The 25,488-nt window shown below is 41.7% G+C and overlaps 1 protein-coding gene across 3 annotated transcripts; it reads right to left on the minus strand.

Annotated features, from left to right (window-relative positions):
• Positions 1–342: 342 nt before the first annotated feature.
• masp1 (MBL associated serine protease 1) lies at positions 343–25,277 on the minus strand. 3 transcript variants are annotated; one of them, XM_067450299.1, is made up of 13 exons: positions 25,119–25,216; positions 24,155–24,218; positions 23,843–24,065; positions 20,867–21,044; positions 20,660–20,791; positions 10,562–10,758; positions 8,283–8,430; positions 8,051–8,169; positions 7,864–7,942; positions 3,844–3,963; positions 3,686–3,757; positions 3,449–3,520; positions 343–2,123 (listed from the first exon to the last, which is right to left on the minus strand). In XM_067450299.1, exons 3-13 carry the CDS (start codon positions 23,999–24,001, stop codon positions 1,246–1,248), a joined length of 2,154 nt encoding a protein of 717 aa, XP_067306400.1. In that variant the 5' UTR covers positions 24,002–24,065; positions 24,155–24,218; positions 25,119–25,216; the 3' UTR covers positions 343–1,245. The 3 variants fall into 3 exon arrangements, with proteins under 3 accessions (XP_067306400.1, XP_067306399.1, XP_067306401.1); XM_067450298.1 differs by lacking the exon at positions 24,155–24,218 and having other exon boundaries at positions 25,119–25,277; XM_067450300.1 differs by lacking the exons at positions 343–2,123; positions 3,449–3,520; positions 3,686–3,757; positions 3,844–3,963; positions 24,155–24,218 and adding an exon at positions 7,602–7,754 and having other exon boundaries at positions 25,119–25,277.
• Between the last annotated feature and the right edge of the window lie 211 nt (positions 25,278–25,488).

Genomic DNA, 25,488 nt, shown 5'->3' on the forward strand with positions numbered 1-25,488 from the left:
AAAACATTTATTTCACCAGCATGTGCAAATACAATATAATCAGCGCATTCTTACAAAAATGTATTTTAAAGGCATAGTTCACTTTACAATACAAATTCTGTCATCCTTTACTCACCCTAGTTGTTTTAAACCTGTATGAATTTCTTTCTTCAGCTGAACACAAGGGAAGATATTTTGAAGAATGTCAGTAACCAAACAGTTAACTGGAGCCATTGACTTCCATAGTAGGAAAAAAATTCTATGGAAGTCAATGGCTCCAGTTAACTGTTTGGTTACTGACATTCTTCAAAATATCTTCCCTTGTGTTCAGCTCAAAAAAAGAAATTCATACAGGCTTGAAACAACGAGGTTGAGTAAAGGATGACAGAATTTTCATTTTTAAGTGAACTATCCCTTTAATATGAGTGTTTATAAAAGTGTAACATTTTAAAGTCGTTGTTAGAAATTACATACGTGTATGAAACTGCATTTCATCAGGTATAAATTATTTATGTTGATATAGATATAAAGGTATATTGTCATTCAAAAGTTTGTGGCATAGGTAAGATTTTTTTTTTTTTGAAAGAAGTATTTTATTTTCTGTTCACCAACAAGGCTGGATTTATCTGATAAAAATACAATCAAAATTATTTTAATAGATTTTCTGCATCATTTCTCCAGTCTTCAATGTCACATGATCCTTCAAAAATCATTCTGATACGCTGGTTTGCTGCTCAAGAGACATTTATCCTTGCTGAATAAAATTATTAATTTGTTTAGAAAGAATAAATCTTAAAAATCATACTGACCCCAAACTTTTGAACAGGTGTGTTATATAATGCTGTCTTGATAGGCTAAATACCCTAACCAGTACTGAAGGACAATATTCTTTTAAGACAGTGTAGAGTGTGTTATAAACAACAGCAAACAACAACAACAACAAATTAAATGATGAAAGATCCAAGCACAAGGCCAAATATGAGTACAACGTTATCATAATGAATATGGTTCTGACTGGTTGATTCAAGCATCCTGCGCAAGTATCATACAATCTTTACTAATAATGAATTTAAAGACTGTGAACTTTAAAGCATAGTTAAATAAATATAAAAAGCCCATAACTCAGGAGTGAATGTGACCAAATGAAGAATTAGCATTATTGAAAGTAATTCTTTCTCACATTAACAAACAGAGAAAAGTTATCGGAGTGACAAAATAAGATGACGGAAATGAGTCGTCCATCTCCACTGCTTTTTTCCTAAACCCTCACCACCAGCGCTCCACATCCATGTGCCTGTGTAGCCAGTGGGCGTAGTTTGCCACCCGGGTGTACACCCCATACACCCTCTGACTGCCACACTCCTCTGGCCCGCCCCAGGACACCAGTCCTTGTGCCACCCATCTGCCACTGCGGGCGTCCTGAGTGACAAAGGCCCCCCCACTGTCCCCCAAACATGTGTCCTGACCACCCTCGTAAAAGCCAGCACAGAACATATTGCTGGTGATATTGTAGTTGACTGAGCGTGATGCATAGCTAGCTTTGCATTCGTCCTGCGGCACAACTGGGAGCTTCACATACTGGAGCAGTTCGGAGACGGCGGCGGAATCAGAGCTCAAGCCACTGGTGGAGGCAGAAGCGTTGGCCGTGTTGATGCCCCAACCAGCCACTATACCCAATGTGTTGGGCAGGGGCATCAGGGCATTACCTTCCACACCAGGCTTAGGTAGACAGACGGGTTGTAGTAGCGCAGACAGCACCACCTCCTGGCTGAGTTTAACCAGAGCAATGTCATTGTCATAGTTTTGAGGATCAAAATGAGGATGGAGGATGACTTTCTCTACAGACCGATTGGTTGCCAAGTGCTTGTCCCGTACATCCGTGAGGCCCAAGTGCACTCGGATGTGTTCAGAGGCGATAGGGACGACGGAAAGATCACGGCGATGAGATCTGAGCACGTGAGCGGCTGTGACAACCCAGGTCGGGGAGAGGAGAGCGCCGCTGCCGAACCAGCGGTCTTCGGGGACACGAGACGCATCCTCTACTGAGAGCAAAACCTGCCAGGGAAACAGACCGGGAGATGCTGTTCTTCCACCGACGATTCGCTTCTGCTGGGCTGGGAAGAGCTGTGACTGCTCACCACATGCTTAAAGGAAAACATGTGCAAGTTAACATAGATATGCATACAGGCAGCAACACAAGACATAGATGCATTTCTCAGACACAAATACAAGCAAAGGAGACAACTAAAACAGGGCCCTATACTAAAAAATGACACGGGTGGAACTGGCTCCTAAAATTAAACATTTATTACACAATTAGCTTTTTTAGTTGACAAATTATAATTGCTTAATAAAAATAGTTGTTCTGCAGTGGGCTTTGATGAATAGATATTAATTATTAAATGTTATACAATTTGAGTTTTATTAACCAGCGTGTTTCCTAGTTGTATTTAATATAAATTGTTCTGCATTTCTAAAAAAGTCAATACATTATATACAACCCAATATTATATATATAATTATATACAATTATATATATATATATATATATATATATATATATATATATATATATATATATATATATATATATATATATATATATATATATATATAAAAATGATTTAATATTTTGAGGTTGATAACAATATTAATAAGGGGTGAGTCTCTAATGCTCACCAAGGCTAGATTTAATTAAAAATACTTTTAAAAATGCAATATTTTGGAATATTATTATAATTTAAAATAACACTTTTCTGTTTTAATATAGTTCTATAGCAAAGCTGAATTTTCAGCAGTAAGTGTCACATGATCACTCAGAAATCATTCTAATATCAATATTGAAAACAGTTGTGCCGCTTAGTATTTTTGTGGATTATTTTATGAATATAAAGTTCAAAAGAACAGAGTTTACTTTATTTTTTTATTTTTTTTGTAACAAAGTAAAAGTATTTAGTGATCAATTTAATGCATCCTTGCTGAATAACAGCATTCATTTATTTACCGACTTAAAACGCTTTAGAAGCGTTTATAAATATATATTTAATATAAATATTAATTTGTTTATGTAATACAACGTTGTAAATATGTATCATTAGTTGAAAAATCATTAACTAAAAAGAATGTTGTCTCATGATGCATCACAATATTGGCTCCTGGATCATTTTGAACTGGACCGGAAAATGACTCGAGATTCATTGGGTAACGGTTTTGAGCACAAACTCCCATGCATGCTTGAGACAAATTAATATTCATGACTGACTTAAAAAGAATCGGTTCATGAGAGTCAATTGTTTGTGAGTCATTTTTTTACACTTAATGGTGTCCTCTCTTAACACCAATAAGTAGATTCTAAATTATTGTGGATAATCTTATTTATTTGGTCGCAATTACGACTTTCGCCGCAGTCTGGTGCCCTGCTAACCTATTTAACGATTCCAAAGCATCACCTTTGAAGTTTGAGTCTTACCAAGAGGAGTGCTAGCTATTGGAGAAGGAAGTTGAGATTCAGGATTGGTACTCGAGGTTCTTTCAAAATCACCTATCAGAAATACACAAACAACAGTAACAACTTATAGGCATGCTCTAGTTAAGTAGTTACCATGCTGAAATGTAAAGAAGCTTTGTTTATAATAAACTAATTAAACAAAGCTGTATAGGCATATGAGTGATTTTAATACAAGTGACTCTCTGTAACACATCTTACCTGGCAGACAGGTGGGCAGTGGTGTCCCGTCCTCACTCACCCATTCCCCACTCTGATGACAAGTGTAAGTGTCTGTATAAGGCCAGTCAGAGTCAAACCCATGGTGAGATTTAATGACTTGATATTAATGCATCAATGACTGGCAGTGAAATACTCACTGTTGACCATGACAGAGTCTTTACAGCTGTACTGGATTCTGGATCCAAACACAGTACTGTTTTCAGAGCTCTCAAAAACAACCTCACCCAGAACTACATCTACTGGACCACAGTCGACCACTAAAGGAGAGATAATAGAAGGGAAAACAAGTTAGATTAATAATAGCCATATTTGGATTCATTGGATGAAGATTTTGAATCAATTTAAATTATTATCTTTTTTATAATTAAAATTGAATAGAAATTCTTAAAAAGTACACTGAATATTAATGTATTATATAATTACTACAATTACATTTGATTCAAATTTAACGGTTTAACAGGATGCAAGTATTACATTATTTGTTTGATGGATTAGATGGGAGGAATTACTTGAGAAGGGCGAGGTGAAAACTGTATGACTCACAGAATGTTAAGAATGAATCTTAAATTATAGATGAATGACAGAGATTTTCAAAAATGATTGGTGGACTTTGTAGAAGTACATGCCATGCTTATTGTAAGAGGACTTTTGATGGAAGGGATTTGAAGGGTTAGTTCACCCTGAAATGAAAAGTTTGTTATCATTTGATCAACCTTGTGTCATTCCAAACCTGTAAGACGGCTGGCTTGCGTTTCCCAAAAGCATTGTAACAATTTGTCTACGATCAATTTAGGCATAGACTACAAAGCTTTTGGGTAACCCAACCCTGTCTATTTGTTGTGCTCAGGTAGCATGTTGGCAGCAACACTATCGCTTTTAAAAGTTTTGGTCCGTTTACACTGAAACGCAACCCAACTAAAACGGGGTCTGCAGCATTTCCAAAAGTCTGCGTTTTCAAGGTTCGAAAATACCGGAGTAGTGTAGACGACAGGCGTACTCAAGGCAAAATATATTTTAAAGCGAAAACGCATAGTGTACATGAGCCTGTCCATTTACAGTCCAAGCAAATACCCTTATCACTTCATAAATGTCATAAGGAGATAGTAAAACTAATTGAATAGTGCAGTTTAGTCCAAATTCATTAAAAGTCATGATCGCTATACTGTATCATGAATATATTGAATTTAGGCTTTAATTCACATATAAACATTGACCAGCGAACATAAACATAAGATCAACCGTATTTGCTTGATGATAACAAACCTTGTTGGTTCTTGCTGAAGCTCAAACGTGCTGCATAACACAAGAATGAATCTCATTGGTTCTTGCTGAAGCTCAAACGTGCTGCATAACACAAGAATGAGCCCCATTGGTTCTTGCTGAAGCTCAAACGTGCTGCGTAACAAAAGGATGAACCTCATTGGGTCTTGCTGAAGCTCAAACGTGCTGTGTAACACAAGAATGAGCCCCATTGGTTCTTGCTGAAGCTCAAACGTGCTGCGTAACACAAGGATGAACCTCATTGGTTCTTGCTGAAGCTCAAACGTGCTGCGTAACACAAGAATGAGCCCCATTGGTTCTTGCTGAAGCTCAAACGTGCTGCGTAACACAAGAATGAACCTTATTGGGTCTTGCTGAAGCTCAAACGTGCTGCGTAACACAAGAATGAGCCCCATTGGTTCTTGCTGAAGCTCAAACGTGCTGCGTAACACGAGAATGAACTTCATTGGTTCTTGCTAAAGCTCAAATGTGCTGCGTAACACAAGAATGAACCTCATTGGTTCTTGCTGAAGCTCAAACGTGCTGCATAACACAAGAATTAACCTCATTGGTTCTTGCTGAAGCTCAAACGTGCTGCATAACACAAGAATGAACCTCATTGGTTCTTGCTGAAGCTCAAATGTGCTGCATAACACAAGAATGAACCTCATTGGTTCTTGCTGAAGCTCAAACGTGCTGCATAACACAAGAATGAACCTCATTGGTTCTTGCTGAAGCTCAAACGTGCTGCATAACACAAGAATGAACCTCATTGGTTCTTGCTGAAGCTCAAACGTGCTGCATAGCACAATAATAAACCTTGTTGGTTCTTTCTGAAGCTCAAACGTGCTGACTAACACAAGAATGAAATTGCAAGTATACCTGAGTTTCCGTTTACCACTACTAACATGTGAGTTGATGAATATCCATATATAAATAAAAGCCTAAATGAACAAGTGGTAGTTGCTTAGCTGTCAATGGAGGGACAGAAATCTCTTAGATTTCATTCAAATATCTTTATTTGCGTTATGATGACGAACTAAAATCTTAAAGGTCAGTAAATGATGACAGAATTAAAACGATTTGGGTGAACTATCCCTTAAATTTGATGGGAGAAAAAAAATAACCTTTAAATACTTAAGATCACACTCATACCAAACATTAGTCTTCACTCTTCCACATGGGTTGTCCTTTCCCAACAGGTGAGGCAGTCAGTCCTGTCTGAAAGTCTAAGTGCATTTATGTGTTTGTACTTCTGTCTCAAAATTAACCTAATAGTATTAAACTATCGGTAACACTATTTTACAGTGTCATTGTTACATATTTTACATGTAGTAACCATAATAATAATATTAAATGATGTATAATTACATGCAACTAACCCTAAACAAACCCCTAATCCTACCCTAACCTTATAGTAGTAGTTAATTAATATTACTCATTACTTAAATATATTACTCAATACTTATTATACTGTAATAAAGTGTAACCAAACTATCTGAACTATTAAATAAGGGATATATGGTTAAAAATCAAGTTAATGCCCACATCCATACAGTACAAGTACATGCCTACTGGTTTATTTCAGCTCAGAGGCACTACTTATGAAACAACATTAATGACCAGGAGATGGAGACATTTTATGATACTTCAAATCAGTGTGGCCTTCACAACTGCCAGGACAACAAAACAAGACTTGAGCAAGGAGGTTGTAAATATAATAATGATAATGTTTAGCACAGAACGTTTGTATTAACTGGTAACAAAATATAGTATAAAACCTTTCAATGACAGATCATTATTAATTAATCAATTATTATTATTAACAAATGCTATGAATTTGTCAGAATTTGCTCATAACCTGAAAAAAGAAATATACACAACACATTAAATCTAATAGGCAACACATTTAATTTATTTAGCTCAAATCTTGTTTTATATGCATTTTTTTTCTTACTCCTATTATTGTAGTATTAGGTTTGGTTTTGGTTTTCACAGACACAAATTAAGGCTAGGCCTGAACTAACCCATACAAATTCCCATTTTAGTCCAGGACTAGGTTTAAACTGGGAACCGGAGAAGAAAACAAAAACAAACATGCTGTGTTCGAAATTTCTCCGTATATACACTCATTCACTATTCCCTAAATTACTCTACTAATAGTCCACTTGAAGGAGTAAATGGAAATGAGTGAGTGAATTCAGACACTGGGGCTGAATCCGAAATCACCCCCTAAGCCCTCAATCACTATTCCCTACATTAGTCACATGATCCTTCAGGAATCATTCTAATATGCTGATCTGATGCTCAATAAACATTTCTTATTATTACCAATGTTAAAACATTGTTATTACCACATAACTATTAAAAAGAACAGCATTTATTTGAAATAGAAATATTTTGCAACATTATAATTGCTTTACTGTCACATTTAATCAATTTAATGCTTCTTTGCTGAAAAAAAAAAAATATATATATATATATATATATATATATATATATATATATATATATATTATGGCCTCAAACCTTGATATATATATATATATATATATATATATATATATATATATATATATATATATATATATATATATATATATATATATATATATATATATATATATATATATATATGGTGTATGTATATATCAAGCTCTATATCCACAATGTACTCTGGGGTTTGTAGTTCATAGTGGACAGTGATTTGCTGCCAGCAAGTTTTAACTCAGTATCTGATTGGTTAAAATGCTTGGTAGGGAACGACGCCTCCTTTGAGATTCCTTCTCTGGTAGCAGCAAGTAGAAGTAAAATAAGAAAAGAGAGAAAGGGAAAGTGAAAGTGAGAAAAAAGACAGGAGGAAAACTGAATTAACCAGTCTCTGTTAAAAGACTTACTTTTACACAGCGGGAAGTCACTGCTCCATTTCCCATCCCTCTGACACTCGATCTGATAATGCTCAAATTCTTTATCACCCTTTAAGATAGAATGTGAGTGTGATGTAAAACAGTAATGATTTGTCTTAATTAGCCTGCAACCGTCACTGCCTTTATCAGCACAAGTGAAATGTGTCCTTTGCCTGACCTGTCTCAGTGAGTATCCAGGGTCACATGTCAGCGTAATGTGATCTTTGAAGATGTAATTAGACTGCAGAGGATCAAGGTGTCCATTAAGGGGCACCACTGGAGGAGAGCATTCGGAACCTGAAGATAACAATATTTTTGAACTCTGCCACAACATTATAACATTATATACAAAATTATGAATATGGATTAAATAAATTTTTAGCGACAATATGCATCGGTCAGACTCTGACCTGTGGAGGTGTAAGTGAGTTTCCAGCCGAGATTCTCTCCAGAGTTGTCACTGTGAAACAGGATGTTGAGCATGTTACTTCCTGTCTGGATCTTCCCTGGTGACCTCTCACCACAAAACGGGCCAAACTCCTTGTCTCCTGCATGAATCTGTAGATAAAGCATCACTGAGATCATGATTTTTAACTTTTAAACCAAATCTATCAATATTTCTATTAATTATTATAATTAGTGATAAACAGAAATTATTTGTTTTACCAAAACATTGAAACCAAAAGTATTTTTTATTGAGCCGAAAACGATAAGGAAAATAAAGTTTATTTAATTATATATATATATATATATATATATATATATATATATATATATATATATATATATATATATATATATATATATATATATATATATATATATATATATATATATATATATAAAAGTGATGTTGGAACAGGAAGGAGCCATCGCCAAACTGTTCCCAAAAAGTTTGGAACATGAAATTGTCCAAAATGTCTTGGTATGCTGAAGCATTAAAGTCCCAGTGAACCGAAAGTAGCAAGTGAGTTTTCTTCAGTTCTGTGATGTATTTCCAAGTGAAACGCAATATTGAATAGAGAGCAAAGTTTAAACTCAGTGCTCCACTTCTCCATCTCGTGCTCATAGCAGACTGAAATTTTAAAACCAAAAAAAAAAAAAAACATTTTAAAACCTAAGCAGTCAAACTGTCGTCATCTGAGAAGGAATGCCGTTTTCAGACCGGAAGTTACTTTTCAGATTTTGATTAAAGATTACTGTGAATTAAAAATGTTTTCTGTGTATTAACTTGCACGGATTAATTGTTCACCCTAAGACCTTTAATATGTGCTAACAAAGTAAATAGGGTCCATTTTGATTTTTATGGGGACTTTAAGAGTTCCTTTTACTGTAACTAAGGGGCCAATCCCAATACCTGGAAAACAACTCCAGACCAATGCCCCCTTTACCAAACTTTACACTTGGAACAATGCAGTCAGGCAAGTATCGTCCATCGGATTGCCAAACAGAGAAGCATGATTTGTCACGCCAGAGAACACATCTCCACTGCTCTAGATTCCAGTGGCAGTGTGCTTTACTCCACTGCATCCGACACTTTGCATTGCACTTGGTGGCTTAAGGCTTGGATGCAGCTACTCGGCCATGGAAACCCATTCCATGAAGCTCTCTATGCACTGTTCTTGAGCTAATCTGAAGGCCGCACACTGTGCACCACCATGTGTGCTGACCCCACCCTGTGATTTTACGTGGCCTACCACTTCGTAGCTGAGTTGCTTTTGTTCCCAATTGCTTAAAATTTGTTATAATACCACTAACAGTTGACTTTATAATATTTAGTAGTAAGGAAATTTCACGAATGGACTTATTGCCCAGGTTGCAGCCTTTTCTGACATTAATTACTCACCCTCATGTCGTTGATTTTCAGAACACTAAAGACGATCTTAATGAAATCTGAGAGATTTCTGTCCCTCATTTGACAGCCTATGCGTTTAAGGTCCAGAAAGGTAGTAAAAACATCATTAAATAATCCGTCTGACTCCAGTGGTTTATAAACAAATATAATTTACCACTTTATTTACAAAATATAAATCTTCAATGTACATTAAATACATACAATTGAGGTTAAACAACTGGAGCCACATAGATGTGATTGGCTGTTATGATTGGCTAATGTCACTGCATAGGAAACAGTAACAATACCCACTCGCTATTGCACACCCAATCCATGGTGCCTTTAAAATAAGCCTTCCACTTGATCCTAATGCTGGGATCCTAACGCTACAGAAATTAGCAAATGAGCTGTTTAAACTGAACGTGTCAAAGCAAACACTCTTTTACTCTTCAATATGTCCTTTTGTCGGCAGACTCAAGCATGTGGAGCATGACGGAAACGGTATCCAGTGTAGACAGCATCAATGATTATAATGGGTTCAATCTGCTTTTGATGTGATGCTCAAATCCAGTTTAGGCAAATGTCATCTCTCAAAGGACTGAATGCCAGTGGACGGGGCCTATATAATAATTATATCTGTCTGTCTTGCTCTGGAGGCAGGCATATGTAAATAAATTTGCCCATGTGATCCAGCAATATCAAAACGAGCCATTTTTCGAGCATGATTAAATAAATGCTTTGTTTATGACAAGGAGAAAATATTAAGCTATGAAACTTGCCGGATGCTTTAACAGTACAAAGACATATTTCAAAAAATCAAGGCAAATGTGATTAACCTTTAAAAAATATTCTCACTTTAATATAGTCGTAGGGACAGGTGACTTCAGGGTGGTCTTCGATGTCAAAGGTGTCATCAAACTCCAGAGTGATTTGAAAACCCTCCTCCAACTCAATGCGATACATGCAGTCAGAGCTTTTGGGGTACGGTTTAGGGAAGTCAGCACTAGTGATCTCTCCGGAGCGCTCCGTATACACGCTTTCATTACACTCCACTGCAATGATTACAAACACACGCATTTATATTTCAGTATCATTCAGTGTTCAAAAGCAACTAAAAGAGGAAGTGATCATACAGGTGCTGGTCATGTTATTAGAATATCATCAAAAAGAAGTATATTATATTCATTCATTACACTGATATATTTCAAATGTTTATTTCTTTTAATTTTGATGATTATAACTGACAACTAAGGAAAATCTCAAATATTCCGAGAAACAGTATCTCAGAAACTTTAATATTACCCCAAACCATCACTGACTGTGGAAACTTTACACTGGACCTCAAGCAATGTGGATTGTGTACCTCTCCTCTCTTCCTCCAGACTTTGGGACCCTGCGAAATTTACTTTCATCAGAGAACATAACTTTGGACCACTCAGCAGTCCTTTTTGTCTTTAGCCCAGACGAGACTCTCCTGATGCTCCTGTCTGTTAAGAAACCAATATCTTGCATACGTCTATGTGTAGTGGTTCTTGAAGCACTGACTCCAGCTGCAGTCCACTCTTTGTAAATCTCCCCCACATTTTTGAATGGGTTTTGTTTTACAATCCTCTCCAGGGTGAGGTTATCCCTATTGCTTGTACACTTTTTTCTACCACATATTTTCCTTCCCTTGCCTCTCTATTAATGTGCTTGGACACAGAGCTCTGTGAACAGCCAGCCTATTTAGCAATTATCTTTTGGGTCTTGCCCTCCTTGTGCAAGGTGTCAATGGTCATCTTTTGGACAACTGTCAAGTCAGCAGTCTCCCCATGATTGTGTATCCTTTCAGAACTAGACGGAGAGACCATTTAAAGGCCTTTGCAGGTGTTTTGAGTTAATTAGCTGATTAGAGTTTGGCACCAGGTGTCTTCAAAAGTGAACCTTTACACATTATTCAAATTTTCTGAGATACTGAATTTGGGATATTCCTTAGTTGTCAGTTATAAACATCAAAATTAAAAGAAATAAACATTTGAAATATATCAGTCTGTGTGTAATGAATGAATATAATATACACATTTCACTTTTTGAATGGAATTAGTGAAATAAATACTAGGGATGTCCCGATCCGATCCGATCCGTGATTTCAGACTCGATCGGAATCGGACGTTACATCCCGATCAGGACTCGGATATATATGTATATTCTGGGGTGAGAGACAAAGTGAGCACTTGCACCGCGGTTCATCTCACATCTGATGACGCAATAATATAGGTTGTAACTTGAAAATAATGCTTTATGTAGGCGGCTATGTTTCTGTAGATGGATACACGTGCTGGCTCCTAAGTGATACAGTACAACAGCGCTAATAAAAGAAAACCGTGGGCAAAACGGTCTATCTGTGTAAACTTTGTTCAATTCATGCAAGTGCTGCTGTATTGTCATTGAATATGAGCAGTCATTTTCACTGTCATGTGTAGAGAAGATGCGAATGAGAGCGCGTGCGCTGATCTGTCTCTGTGCAAGTGTGCATCATCTGAAAGCGCGCACTCGTCTCACACTCGCAAATATTGAGTTCTCTTTCAAGTCTTCTGGTAACGGACCAACTCACACAAGAAGTATGTCAACATGTCTATCTTGATGAGTATCCAAGCAGACATATAGTCTGAATATGCTTTAAGAGGACTTTATGCAGCCGAGAAAGACGACGAAAAGCCTTCCGTTCGGTCTTAAAGGGGCAGTAGCCGTGCTGTATGTTTAATGTCAAAGAAAAGATAAGGAATCAAATCACCCACTGCTCTTGATTAAATAGCTTTTGTAAGGATTAGTCTTTAATTTAAACAGTTAAATATGCATTGTACATTTGATTAGCCTACTCAAATTACACTTCAAATATTTTTTCCCCAAAGTTAATTTATGTCATTGTAGGCAGTTATCATCACGATGATTTCATTTCAAGTGTTCGTTTTTTTAAATAAGTTTAGTTTTAGTTAGTTATTTGATGCTATAAAAACGGCTGTGTGATGTCATGATTGACAGCTGAGATCGACGGCTTCTCTGAGTGAAGAAATTGTCACTGAGGCACTAACAGACTTTTTTCGGGATTATTGGGAGCAGATTATTTAATTTAATTTCCATAACTGTTTATTTCACAACAACATAATTAATTGTTCTGCATCTGCAACTCCGGTCCAGGAATTTTTTAATTTTAATGTTGCACTAAAATCCAAAAGTGAAGAATTTATGTTCCCTTTCGAAAGGGAACTCGAGCTGCGTCAGCTGACGCTATGGGGAACGCCTCCAGCGTGACCGGTGTCTGAAACGTTTATCCAATCACATCAGTCCTACTGACCGGCGACAGCCTCTGACGTCATAGACGTGCGACCAGGAAGTATAAAAGGGCGCCTTGCAAACACAACCGCAGCCAATTCGTCTTCAGGGACTGTTTGTCTGATTCGAGAGAAAAAAAGCATCATGTCTAAGCGCACGCACAAGTCGAAGCACGGCTTCAGAAAGTGTGCAGACCCGTGTCCCAGGTTCCTCACACCTGAGGACACACACACACTCTGCGTGTTCTGCCTGGGTGAGGAGCACGCACGGGAGGTTCTGGAGGAGAGTGCCTCCTGTGCGAACTGTGAGCGTCTGTCACTGAAGACGCTCCGCTCTCGTCTGGCCCTCTTCTCGAGGGAAGAGGGTCCAGCGGCTGGGAGTGGTCCCGCTTCGGCCGAGGCCGAGCGGCGACTTATGTCCTGGGGCTCCCAGCTGGATCTGGCCCGCCGTCTAGAGACGGAGGTTGTGCTCGGCGAAGGGCCAGATCACGAGGGGCGGCCGCCGGAGGAGGAGTTGGGTGATAACTCCTCCTTATCGTCGGCCGAGGAGCTCCCGCATCAGCAAGGGATGGAAGTGGAGGGTGGTGAAGCGGCCGAGGCCGAACCCTCCCAGCCATCCTGCCCCGTGTACGGGGAGCTGTTGGAGGTTGTGGAGCGGGCTGCCGGGCGGCTACAGTTGCCGTGGCGGCGCGCTAGGGGAGAAGCCGCTCGTCCAAATCGCCTGGACGATCGGTTTCTCTCCGGCCATAACCCCCCGGCTCTTGGGAGCCTTCCATTCCTCCCCGATCTCCACGAGCAGATCGCGGGGGCATGGAGAACCCCGTTCTCGGCTCGCTTATTCCGCCATCAGCGGGCGAATTTCGCTGATGTGGAGGGAGTGGCCGAGGCGGGGTACGTGTCGATGCCGCCGGTTGATGAGACGTTTGCGAACTATCTCGCATCCGGCCGGGCATCGACGTTGAGAACTCCCACCCTGCCGTCTAAGCCGTTGAGAACGACCTCACGGTTGAACGGCAGGGCGTACACGTCAGCAGGTCAGGCGGCGGCGGCGCTGCACACCATGGCGGTGTTGCAGGCTTACCAAGCCGACCTGCTGAGGGACCTCGATCAGGGGGAACGCCAGGGTGGCCTACCCCCTGAGGCGATGGCTGAGCTCCGCCGCACCACAGATTTAGCTCTCCGGGCCACCAAGCAAACAGCAGTCGCCATCGGACGGTCGATGGCGGCTATGGTGGCCACGGAGAGACATCTGTGGCTGAACCTTGCGGACATCGGGGGGAAAGAGAGGTCCTTTCTCCTCGATGCCCCGGTTTCGCCCTCTGAGCTCTTCGGCACCTCCGTCGAGGCGGTGGTGGGAAGGTTTAGAGAGGCGAAGGCGCGCTCAGCGGCTTTTAAAACCTGCATCCAGGGTGCGAACTACGGGGGAGCTAGGGGGAGCTCGGCTCCCCTAAATAAGACATGGGCTCCCCTGAAAACGTGATTTGTGAAATTTTGGGGGGTCTCAAAAATATTGACACTGTGTTATTTTGAGGTGCAATTTCAGTTTTCTGTAATGTGATCATCGTGGATTATTATATGTAAAATTTCTAAAAATATATAATTAATTCATGCATGACGGCAATTTAAATCTAATTGACTTCAATAAAGATAACTATGCATGCTGTTCTTGTCATGACCATCAAGGTGTGGTGGCACTGCGGTGCTAATTCCACTCATGTTAAGTGCATGTCAACGCAAAGATTCGTAGAAAAAACAAAAACGAACATCCACTTCTTGATCTTGGATTTCTGGAAGAACAGCAAATGAAGCTGACCCCAAGCCTCTGTGGTCGATTCTGCGATAAGGCATGTTATCCCCAATTATGTGTAGCGGCTGGGTTGATATAGGTCTGCGCGACTATCAATGTCCTAGTAAGACTAGCGTTAGTTAAATGGAGGAATTATGGTTTTCTTCTGTAGCCTGACGAGTAACTTCAACCGTTCATGTGAACTCAAAGACAGCCGGATGCTTTGTTTATAGACTATTTGTGGGCTTTTTGACCTATCAATTCTTGGTTTTTTTCTTCCTTCATTAAAATCAAAGATGTTCTTCAATAATTGTAAATTGTATATTAAGAGTCTCCGCAATGCATTAAGCAATAGATTGACCCGTTTGTCTGTGTGTGAAGGAATATACACGTCCTCTCTTCCACGCGCACCCCCCCCCCCCCCCACCCCCACACACACACCCCGAAAAGTGGGCTCCCCCAAAGGCCACGGTATAGTTCGAACACTGCCTGCATCCCACTGAGGTCCGGGGCCGCGCCCAGGCAGGCGGGTGTCCCTGGTACGTCACGGTCTGAGGACCGGAGACAAGACCAACGAGCGAGCGTGGCCTCTCGGGCGCCCCCTCCATGGCGGAGTAGGGCGCAAAAGAGGCGGGACACCCGGAACTGGAGGAAGGGTGCCGGTGCCGAAGACCGGAACCAGCGTAGGCGGGGGGAAACTCCGCCTACGAGGGCGAAGCGGAGGTAGTAGGTGAGCCCTTCCTTCCACCCTTTTCCTTGGCGCTTGACATCAGGCCGGGCGGGGCCAATGATGAGCGGACGTGAGACTCTGACGGCCCGTCTGGTCTGGTGAGCAGGCGCCCCCGTCAGGTTTGGGGTGCGTTCGTTTATGAGCTTATAGAGAAGTTATCATAAGCACTAGAAGCGGAAAAGTGGCGTTTTCCTTGTGTGAAAGGAGTCGTCTGAGTAAACTCGACCGCTTCCCTGAGTGGGCATGAGGAGGAAGATTCAGCGTTGGACGCCTCATCGGGAAACAACCCTCGGGGTCCGCGCAATGGATACTGTGAGTATATGCCTGTGCACGGATGTCATCACGCGCCGGTGGACAGCGGGTAAGCCTCAGTATGAGGGACGTTTTATGTTCTTAAAATGCTGTGTGCTCCCCGCCGAGGGTGTGTTGTAAGGTGTCCCCGTTTGGTGGCCGGAACGATTTATTTAAGGAAGCCGTGAGACGGCTGGTGAGAGCTAGCCTCGCTAGTGGAGAGTAGCCGTCACGTTAAGCCAGTAAAGTAAACATGTTACTTGGTGTGTTCTCTCAGTGCGTTGAGAGCGGTTTCCGCTCATTTTCGCGGAAATATGTTTCAAGAGGGAAACTAAGCGAGAGTGGGTGTCCCTAGCGGTTCGGCTAAAAGCTCCGGGCCACCGGAGGGCAAGTGTTGTAGCATTAACCCCTGCGGACGTAAGTAAGCGCGAGGGTGAGTAGGCTAACACACGAACGAAGATATGTGTACCCAACCCTCGAGATATGGGCTTGGGATGTTAAGTTGCTATGGTGGAAAGCCTTAGCAGAGACTGGTATACAGGCAGATAGCTTAGGCTGTGTTTTTACAGGATGATAAAAACCCCTATTCAGCCCCCTCTCATGTGAGAGTCGCCTGGCCAGGGCCCGCCCCCGGGTCTTCGCTCGGGGGTGCGGTAATACAGATGGGAAAAGGTGAGAGCATTATAGTTTTGCAACCTAGCCTGTAAGGCGGTAAGTAAGGTTTGTGGGTCATCTGGGCCAAATACTTTTACCCCATCCAAGGGATGTGGGACTGTGGTAACCATTATTCGCATATTGCAATAATTTGCCCTGTGTTTTTTTGCTCCACCTTTCGTAGGGCTCGGGGTGAGCGACACGCACAACCTGTGTGCCTCTTGAGGGCCCAGCGTTGGATGCTCCCCTGGGAAGCCAAGTATCACCACGGCGACGCCTTGGAGGAAACTGCGGGTTGCTGGAAATAGCAGCGGTCTCCCCGGGGCTGGTGTGGTAAGGAATGAACTCCCCTTACTTAAAGGGGTTGTAAGAGCAATGTGTTGAGTACACCGCTCTGGCGATGCAATTAGGTCTGTGTTGTAGGTTCTGCCGGAGGACTGGGCTTCGCAGGGAGGACCCCGTGAGCCTCCGAATGAAGCCAGCTGTGAGCTGTGAGCAGCCAGCCCGGACAGTCCAGGCAGTAGTCTCTGAACAGGAGGCCTCGACGGGCCTTCTAGTTGGAGTGACGACATCGGGGCCCGTGTGCGGGATGGTAAAAAAAAAAAAAAAAATCTCCCTTTTGTTGTCACAAACAGTATTGTCTCGTCAACAGGCTTCGTCAGCCAAGCAGACAGCCATGGTTAGCCCGACATGGAGCGGCCAGCATTTATCCGACCTGCCAGCGAGTATTCATCGCTGGCATGGCTACAAGCCCAGTTAGTAGGCCTCCCTAGGCCTCCCTGAGGGCCTGCTGGGGTGCAGCAGGCCTTGCCGGGCCTCCCTTGAGAGGGTATTCCCGTGCTTCAGGTGCGAGACGGCAGGTAGTAGGCCTCACCAGGCCTCCCTGAGGGCCTGCTGTGGTAACAGTAAGCCTCGTCTGGCTTCCCCCAAGGGGTCGTTCCTGGGCTTCAGTCACTGGATGATAGGTAGTAGGCCTCGCGGGGCCTCCCTGAGGGCCTGCTGGGATGCAGCAGGCCTCATCTGGCTTCCCCTGAGGGGGTACTCCAGGGAACCAGCGCTGGATAACAGCTCCCGGGCTCCAGTCATCAGATGGCAGGTAGCAGGCCTCACCAGGCCTCCCGGAGGGCCTGCTGGGTTGCAGCAGGCCTCATCGGGTTTCCCCTGAGGGGGGGGCCCAGGGCCTCGGCCTCTGGGTGACAGGGGTTAGGCCTCGCTAGGCCTCCCCGGAAGGTGAGCAGGGAGCATGGTTGCTAGCCGGGGCGGTTAGCATGATCTGCTATCAGGTAGCAGGCCTCACCAGGCCGCCCTGAGGTCATTCCCCGGCCGAAGTGCCGGCTACGAGTAGCCTGGCAGGTAGTAGGCCCTGCGGGGCCTCCCTGGGGGAACGAGTTCCTTGGAAGGAGACACAGAACTGGAACTCAAGCTGACAGCTAGTGGTTCCTGCCGTCAGGCTTCGGTTCTAGCCGGCAGCACCTGATGGCAGGTGCATACTCTAGCACGACGAGTTTACACTGCTGCTATGCGGTCCTTACAGGACAGGGACCTGCATAGGTTGCCTACAGCATGGTACCTACCAGGCAGGCTTAAGAGCTCCCCTCTTAGGAGGGTTGTCTGTGAGCTTACGGCCGCTTGGGCCGGGTCAGTTGGTCGTAGGCCCCTCGGGGCCTCCCTGTGAGATCAGCCTGTAGGCCTTCTCAGGCCTCCTGAGCACCCCTGTAATGTATGTGCTCGGTAGATCCTAGGATTGAGCAGCTGACTCCCCTCGCTAGCAAGGGTGGGAAAGCATTACGCTGAGCGCTGTTCTCCAGGATAGCCCGTCTCTGAGTTCCGGCCTGAGGCGGACACTGCCAGTTCGCAGTCCCTCAGCTTGATGCCTCTCCAGAGGCGAGTTTCCAGAGGCTCTGTTGTTAGCAGACTGGGCTGGCAGACGGAAGCGTCCCGCATAGTGACGCCAGGTCAAGCCTCCCTGGTGGCATTCGGTGAAGTTCTTCCCGAATAGTGACTGGCTGGGGCGCCCTCGGGTCCCCTAGCCACATTCCCTTAAAGGAACCCCTTCTGTCGAACAGGTTGGTTCCAGGCCTTTGAGCGGCCAGGGTAGGGTACATAAAGGTGCCCCAAGGCCACAGCTCGGGCTATGACCGTAGGGAATGCTGTCACTGACAGCCTAATGTGACCAGAGGGGGAGTGGTTCAGGCATTTCAGTTGAATTTGCTTGTCCTGACAGTGGTCACTGCCAGTAGGCATGCACTCCCCTCGGCATGGCGGCGTGGGTATATCGTTCCCCATAGCGTCAGCTGACGCAGCTCGAGTTCCCTTTCGAAAGGGAACGTCCCTGGTTACGACTGTAACCTTAGTTCCCTGAGAACAGGGAACGAGACGCTGCGTCACTTTTGCCATACCTCGGGGCCTGCCTGCCTGTAAACAGTCCCTTCAGACGAATTGAATGCGGTTGTGTTTGCAAGGCGCCCTTTTATACTTCCTGGTCGCACGTCTATGACGTCAGAGGCTGTCGCCGGTCAGTAGGACTGATGTGATTGGATAAACGTTTCAGACACCGGTCACGCTGGAGGCGTTCCCCATAGCGTCAGCTGACGCAGCGTCTCGTTCCCTGTTCTCAGGGAACTAAGGTTACAGTCGTAACCAGGGACGTTATTTATTACTTGATTGTTCAAGATCACAGAAGTGCTCTGTTTTTTAGAGTTGTTGAGTGTTAAAATAAGGTGAATAAAATAAAAAATAAGGAACATCCTGGTTTGTTTTTTCGCTCTTCTTTATTCTTTTTTTATGTATTATAGAAGTATCGGATCGGGACTCGATATCGGCAGATACTCAAAATCAAATGACTCGGACTCGGACTCGAAGGCAAAAAAACCTGATCGGGACATCCCTAATAAATACACTTTTTGATGATATTCTAATTATATGACCAGCACCTGTATATCTTCTTTTTAATCTAAACCGTCTTTTTGCTAAAAATCCCTTATAAATAAATATCTCTTGTTTGCATGGAAACACATGGAAGCTGCTGTGCTTGCACCCTTTCTAATTGGGTTTTTGAAGTTCACAAGTTAATCCACATCTCACTGACCACCACAATGTAAATATTTAGTTGTTGGTGCTAAGCTACAATCAGCTGAGGAAGGGGGCAAAGGTTAGACATAAAACAGACTCACTCCAACACACACATTAACTAACACCACAACACATTACAGCAACATAAATCATGATAAAATTGCAGAATTGTATCCAAGCCAACATTATATAAATATGCGTACATTTGTAATTAGTTGACCTACACAATGCAGTCTCAAATAAACCTCATGTTACGGCTCTCCTAAAGCACTGCTTTATAATTAGGAATTCCAGCAACTAATCCTGGATAATCCAACGGTACAAGATTTATTACAAAAATCTATGCAATTTAGAGCAATATGTTTGACAAGACCCCACCTACACAGCTCTTCTTGTAATCTTGCATAAATAAAAAGTATGTGTTTTTACCGATGCTAACACTAAGTACATTCTTAGGGGTGGAAAAGGTTTAGTTGGGTTCTATATATAGAGTTCTTGACTCAATTTTAAAGAACACTTTATGCCAAAAAGGTTCAGTATAAGGAGAAATGTCTTAAATTATAGCATATTTTTTACATTAAACAGGCTATTTCAATTTTTCAAGTGATAAAGTATGATTACGAGATGTGTAATGAATAAAAATGAACACAAAATGATTTCAAACTAAATCCCTAAACTGATCCCATAATGGGAACCCCTTTAAGGTTCTATACAGACCCCTTTTTTCTAAAAGTGTAGTGTGCACTTAAAATTGACAGTGTAGACACAGTTGAGCACAAACACACACATACAAAAGGGATTATCTTTTTAGTTTTGACATGAACTTAACTAGCTGATCAACATTTTCAGTGGTATTAGGAGACTTAAAGGATTTTCCTCATCAAGCCACATATAAATATTGTTTCAAATGTGCCAAAAAAGAAATGGGTCACTTCTGTTCTTGTGAAGAGATGTAAAGTAATTTGGCATTGGCCCTTTATTTTATACAGCAATAGACTGTATAACAATGTCAAACATGTATCTATGTTATATTGTAGGAAAGGGAAATTTCTGACTAAATATAGAAAATGCAGCTATTTTTTGAGATCTAGAAATGACACACGGGCTACCTTTGCAAGTTCTGTTGTCAGAATGAAGCAAGAACCCATAACGACAGGAACAGTAGAAGCCACCAATGTAGTTATGACAGAAATGATCACACACAAGATCTTCGTCATTTCTGTCTCTACATTCATCTACATCTGCAGAAAGAAAAAGAGAGAACGAGATAAAGGGATTGAAATAATGTGCGTATTTTTGCTACTCTAAATACTCACCAACCGCGCTAAAATGAGCCTCAAAGCCAGAGTAGCGCTCCTCGTTGGAAAAGTCTGAACGGAACGCCACACTGAGGACGCTCCCTGGGGATGTGATGACATCAGCAGCAGGGACCTTTTCTGTGTCTGTATTCTCTCTCCCACAAAACACTGCCAGCTCCTCAGTGTCTGAATATACCTGTATGAACAAACAGAACAACAACAATCACATTCAGTCTATAGGTACACAAATGTTTGTGGTCAATAAGATTTTTTTTAAAGAATTGTAATACTTTTATTCAGCAAGGGCACATTAAATTGATCAACCGTAACAGTCAAAACATGTAATAAACGAATTATATTTCAAATAAATGCACTTTCTACACATCAAAGAATCCTGGAAAAAAAAACATGTATCACAGTTTCCACAAAAATATTAAGCAGGACAACTGTTTTCAACATTAATAAAAATCAGAAATGATTTCCATGTTTTTGCCATCACAGGAATAAATTAAATTTTAAATTATATTTACATCAAAATCAGTTATTTAAAATGTTGATAATATTTCACAATGTACCTGTGTTTACTATATTTTGTTCAAATAAATGCAGCCTTTGTGAGCATACAAGATATCTTTTAAACACATTGAAAATCTTACTGACCTCAAACTTCAAACACAGGCACACAAACACACATACTAATAGTTTTTTTGTTTGTTTTTAGTCTGTGTTCTATGTTAATTTAAATAGATAGATTACCCACAAATTAAAAGTATTGCATCTTTTTGTGTGTAACAAAAATGAGAAAGTCACACTAACATGAGCAATTGACATAGGCCTATTACGCAGAACGTTCATGTTGCTTTTTTCACAACATTTCCCCTTATATTTTCCATAGAAGAAAGTAAGTCAAACAGATTCGGAACAACATGAGGTTGCGTAAATGACACAACCAGACACAATCAGAGTATTGAAAACATTCCAGTTTCTAAATATACCTGCATGAACATATAAAAAGCCACACGAACACTCCCAGCTTCTCATACTTCAGATGTACCCACACAAATTACACGAAAGAATGCTGCCAAACCCTCAATTTAAGAAATATCTGCACAAACACAAATGCTGGCATCCACATGAACACAATTACACTCAGCAGACAACCAAACTGTCAATCAAACCAGAGTCATGCGTAAACACTGCAGACCGAGACCACAGCCAAGTCTTCATTGTGCTTCTACACAAACACGAACAGCCCTAAACATGTCTCTTATCTGTCTTCCAGCTTGAGTGTTTACTTTACCCGTGTCAGTGAACGGAGTGTAACCCGCAGTTACAAAAGATGTGTGTGTGTGTGTGTGTGTGTGTGTGTGTGTGTGTGTGTGTGTGTGTGTGTGTGTGTGTGTGTGTGTGTGTGTGTGTGTGTGTGTGTGTGTGTGTGTGTTTGTGTGTGTGTGTGTGTGTGTGTGTGTGTGTGTGTGTGTGTGTGTGTGTGTGTGTGTGTGTGTGTGTGTGTGTGTGTGCCGGTGTATGAGACATGCTTATGCCAATGCAAGAATCCTAATTGCACAGCTATTTCACCAGACTCACCTCAAGCTAAATGGTTGCACAAACAGGTAGGTTAATAACACATATATAAACGACATAAAGTTCAGGGTTCATTCCCATATGTGTGCAGCAGTCATATGTGCGTCCATGTTTACTGTGCCCTTTTTGTCTGGCACCCAGCCTTGGCTTGTTACCATAGCAGGTTGCTGTGGGACCCACTGGGGGTATTTGAATATGAATATGCCCCCTGCGGTGTGGGCAGCACATTGGCTCCTGTGAAATAAATGCTGTTAACTCCATCCACCCGGGGTACCAGGGCATCTGCCACAGACCTGTCCGTCAAATGCTCTTACGGGCCATTCTTACCCATTTAAACAAAAGATGCTGAGACTGGAAATGAGATGCTTATAATTGAAGCAACAAAGGGTCTGTGAGTGCATCTAGACAGATCGAGCTGCTCTTTAACGGTCGAAAATTAAAGGGTTACTTCAGCGATTAGCATATGGCTTTGTATCAGTAGAAACCCTGGAGTATATTCAAATGATTGTGCTTTCCCCCCTCATATCTCCCTGAGACAAGAGATTTATGCATTTTATTTCTGGAAAAATTCCTCCTATGATGCAAATTGACGATTTTTACATCATAGGAGGAATGTTTGCCCAAAGGCTAAAGACTACAGCCAGCAGAGGGAGCCATTACCGCATGTTTTGAATCTGCGCATGGGGGATGGGAGATTACACTCAGCTTGCAGGGAGAGCTCAGCTCAGCTACAGGCACTCATTTAAACGGAGCTATGGTGAGCAATGTAAGTCTTTTAACTTCTCAAATTAATTTCTATGAAAGTTAAGCTTGTAAAGGCATGAACTGAAACGCGCCAGACTGAACTCGCGTTGTGAATGTATGCCGCGAGTGTAGTCGCGATTACCTCAGCTCTCATCACTCGTGCAGTTAGTGCTCAGTGCTGTAATACTCGCGCGGAGACTCACTCATTATATTGAACAGACACGTTCAGGTTTTATTTGTAGTGTCTTCTCTAACTCAGTCACTGTAATCAAGTTGGTGGCGCTGGGAATGGCACAGGGCAGCGAAGCATTCTGGGAATTGTAGTCTTTCATCCCCATGGGACAAAAATGCATTTTCTGTCTTTTCTCAGTCTAGAAGACACCAAATTTCACATTTCTACTACATTGATGACCCAGTTTAAATACAGATTCATCTTCCCAGCGCTGAAGTACCCCTTTAAGAGCTTTTGACACCAAGAAAAAGGTGTAGGCTAATTTAAACTTTTGAAACACACTGTTGACACAATGCCAATTCACTTTAAGTGACAAATACCATAATAATCATCCAGTGTACTATCTGACAGCATTATGCCACTTGCACCTGCAAACCCGATGTTATTCTGTTAATTGTATTAAATTTGAATGAAACAATTGTAAATTCACTTACCTTCAAGTAGTCGTACTCACATAAGTATGATGGCTCTATGTCGAAGTGCATAAAATAGAGTCGGATTTGATATCCGTCTGGTACACTTATATTCCACTGTAGTTCTGTCTCTTTCGGATAGGATTCAGGAAAATTTGGAGACTTGATGGTCCCGTACATCTCCGTGAGGTGAAATACTTGAGTCCACACAGGCCACACACACTGGGCCAATATCACAATGACACTGTGTATAGAGGAATTGTATTTAAAACCGTAACATCAATTTCAGTATAACATCATTTAAAACATATTTTAAATATCATCACATCTAACCTTATTCACAGCAACGCCACCTTTATTTTTTTAACAGGAATGAAAGAGAGGCTGTTTGGATAGTCTGTGGATTGTAGTGTGCATGAGTTTCTGGATTATTCTGCTGACGAATATCTTTCCAATACACTTCAGTAGACATAAAACACCCGACAATACGAGCTGTTAAAATTATAGGAGCTCTTTATTCGACTTTTTTTTTTTTTTTTTTAGATGCCACTGAAAACAGTCTCCCTCTCACAGCTTCTGTCATGGCGCGAGCTGACCATGACCAGCTGGTCTATAAACAAGAATATGTCATTCTGACATACTATTAGTTTGTCAAAATATATTTTTAGGCTATGATTTTAATTTCTTGGACTTAATCCCTGGGTAAGGAAGTATAAAACAGACAAACAATAAAAAAAAAATCACACCGCATTAAGTCTACAAATTATCAACAACGAAATGCTATTTGCTCGCGAACAGAAGAAGATGCCATCCCGTGACGTGGTAGTAACCATAGCAACAATACGGCTATCCGTTAGATTCCGTATGGACGGTAAATTACATCGGCAAAAGATAAGTAGACAGTTTACTTTTTGGAATCGATTCCCAACCCCTAAGTAGACTACTGTCGTTTTTATCACTTCATTTTTTTATCACATTTTTTAAAAGTTTTGTTTGTAAAAACGATTCGGTTCCACGAGAGTGTGTGCCGCGAATAGCCTATTACAAAGCATTTTGAAGTGTCGACCCCTCTGAAAGGAATAATTCCCAGGCGGACTAATGTTAACGTTAAATAAATCATGAATAAACAATTAATTAAAAACAGGTTATTGTTAAAGCTATTGTTGAAGATGATTGGAACAGATCGATATTGTTTTGATAGCCTAACTAACTAACGTTACGTCTGTCTTTTTTTCAGACCACAGAAATCTAAAGGCTATGAAGAAGAAAAGTTGAAGAAGTGAAAGAAAGTTCTTACCGTGCAAGCTCCATGACTTCACTTATTATTTCTCTGTCAGTTAGTAAGGTGCTGCATGAACTCTAGTTTCCCTACACACGTCCCATTGCAACTGTTTACAATGAGACCTCGATCTCCCTCACGGACTTCGTGTGTGTGTGTGTGTGTGTGTGTGTGTGTGTGTGTGTGTGTTTTCGGGCGGGGTGGAAGAAGTTGTATTTTCTCATGCAGCTTGCGCAAAACAGACATTACTACATTTCAATATAAACAGCAACATGGTGTTTTAATAATGCAAAATTTGCATTAATAGAAAGACATCAGATCGGGGCATGATGATATTTAGGCCTATGCATGAACAATAGTAGCCTATGATTTTGTGTTATGCTCACAT

The sequence above is a fragment of the Pseudorasbora parva genome, chromosome 8, assembly GCF_024679245.1.
Source record: "Pseudorasbora parva isolate DD20220531a chromosome 8, ASM2467924v1, whole genome shotgun sequence".
Lineage (NCBI taxonomy): Eukaryota > Metazoa > Chordata > Actinopteri > Cypriniformes > Gobionidae > Pseudorasbora > Pseudorasbora parva.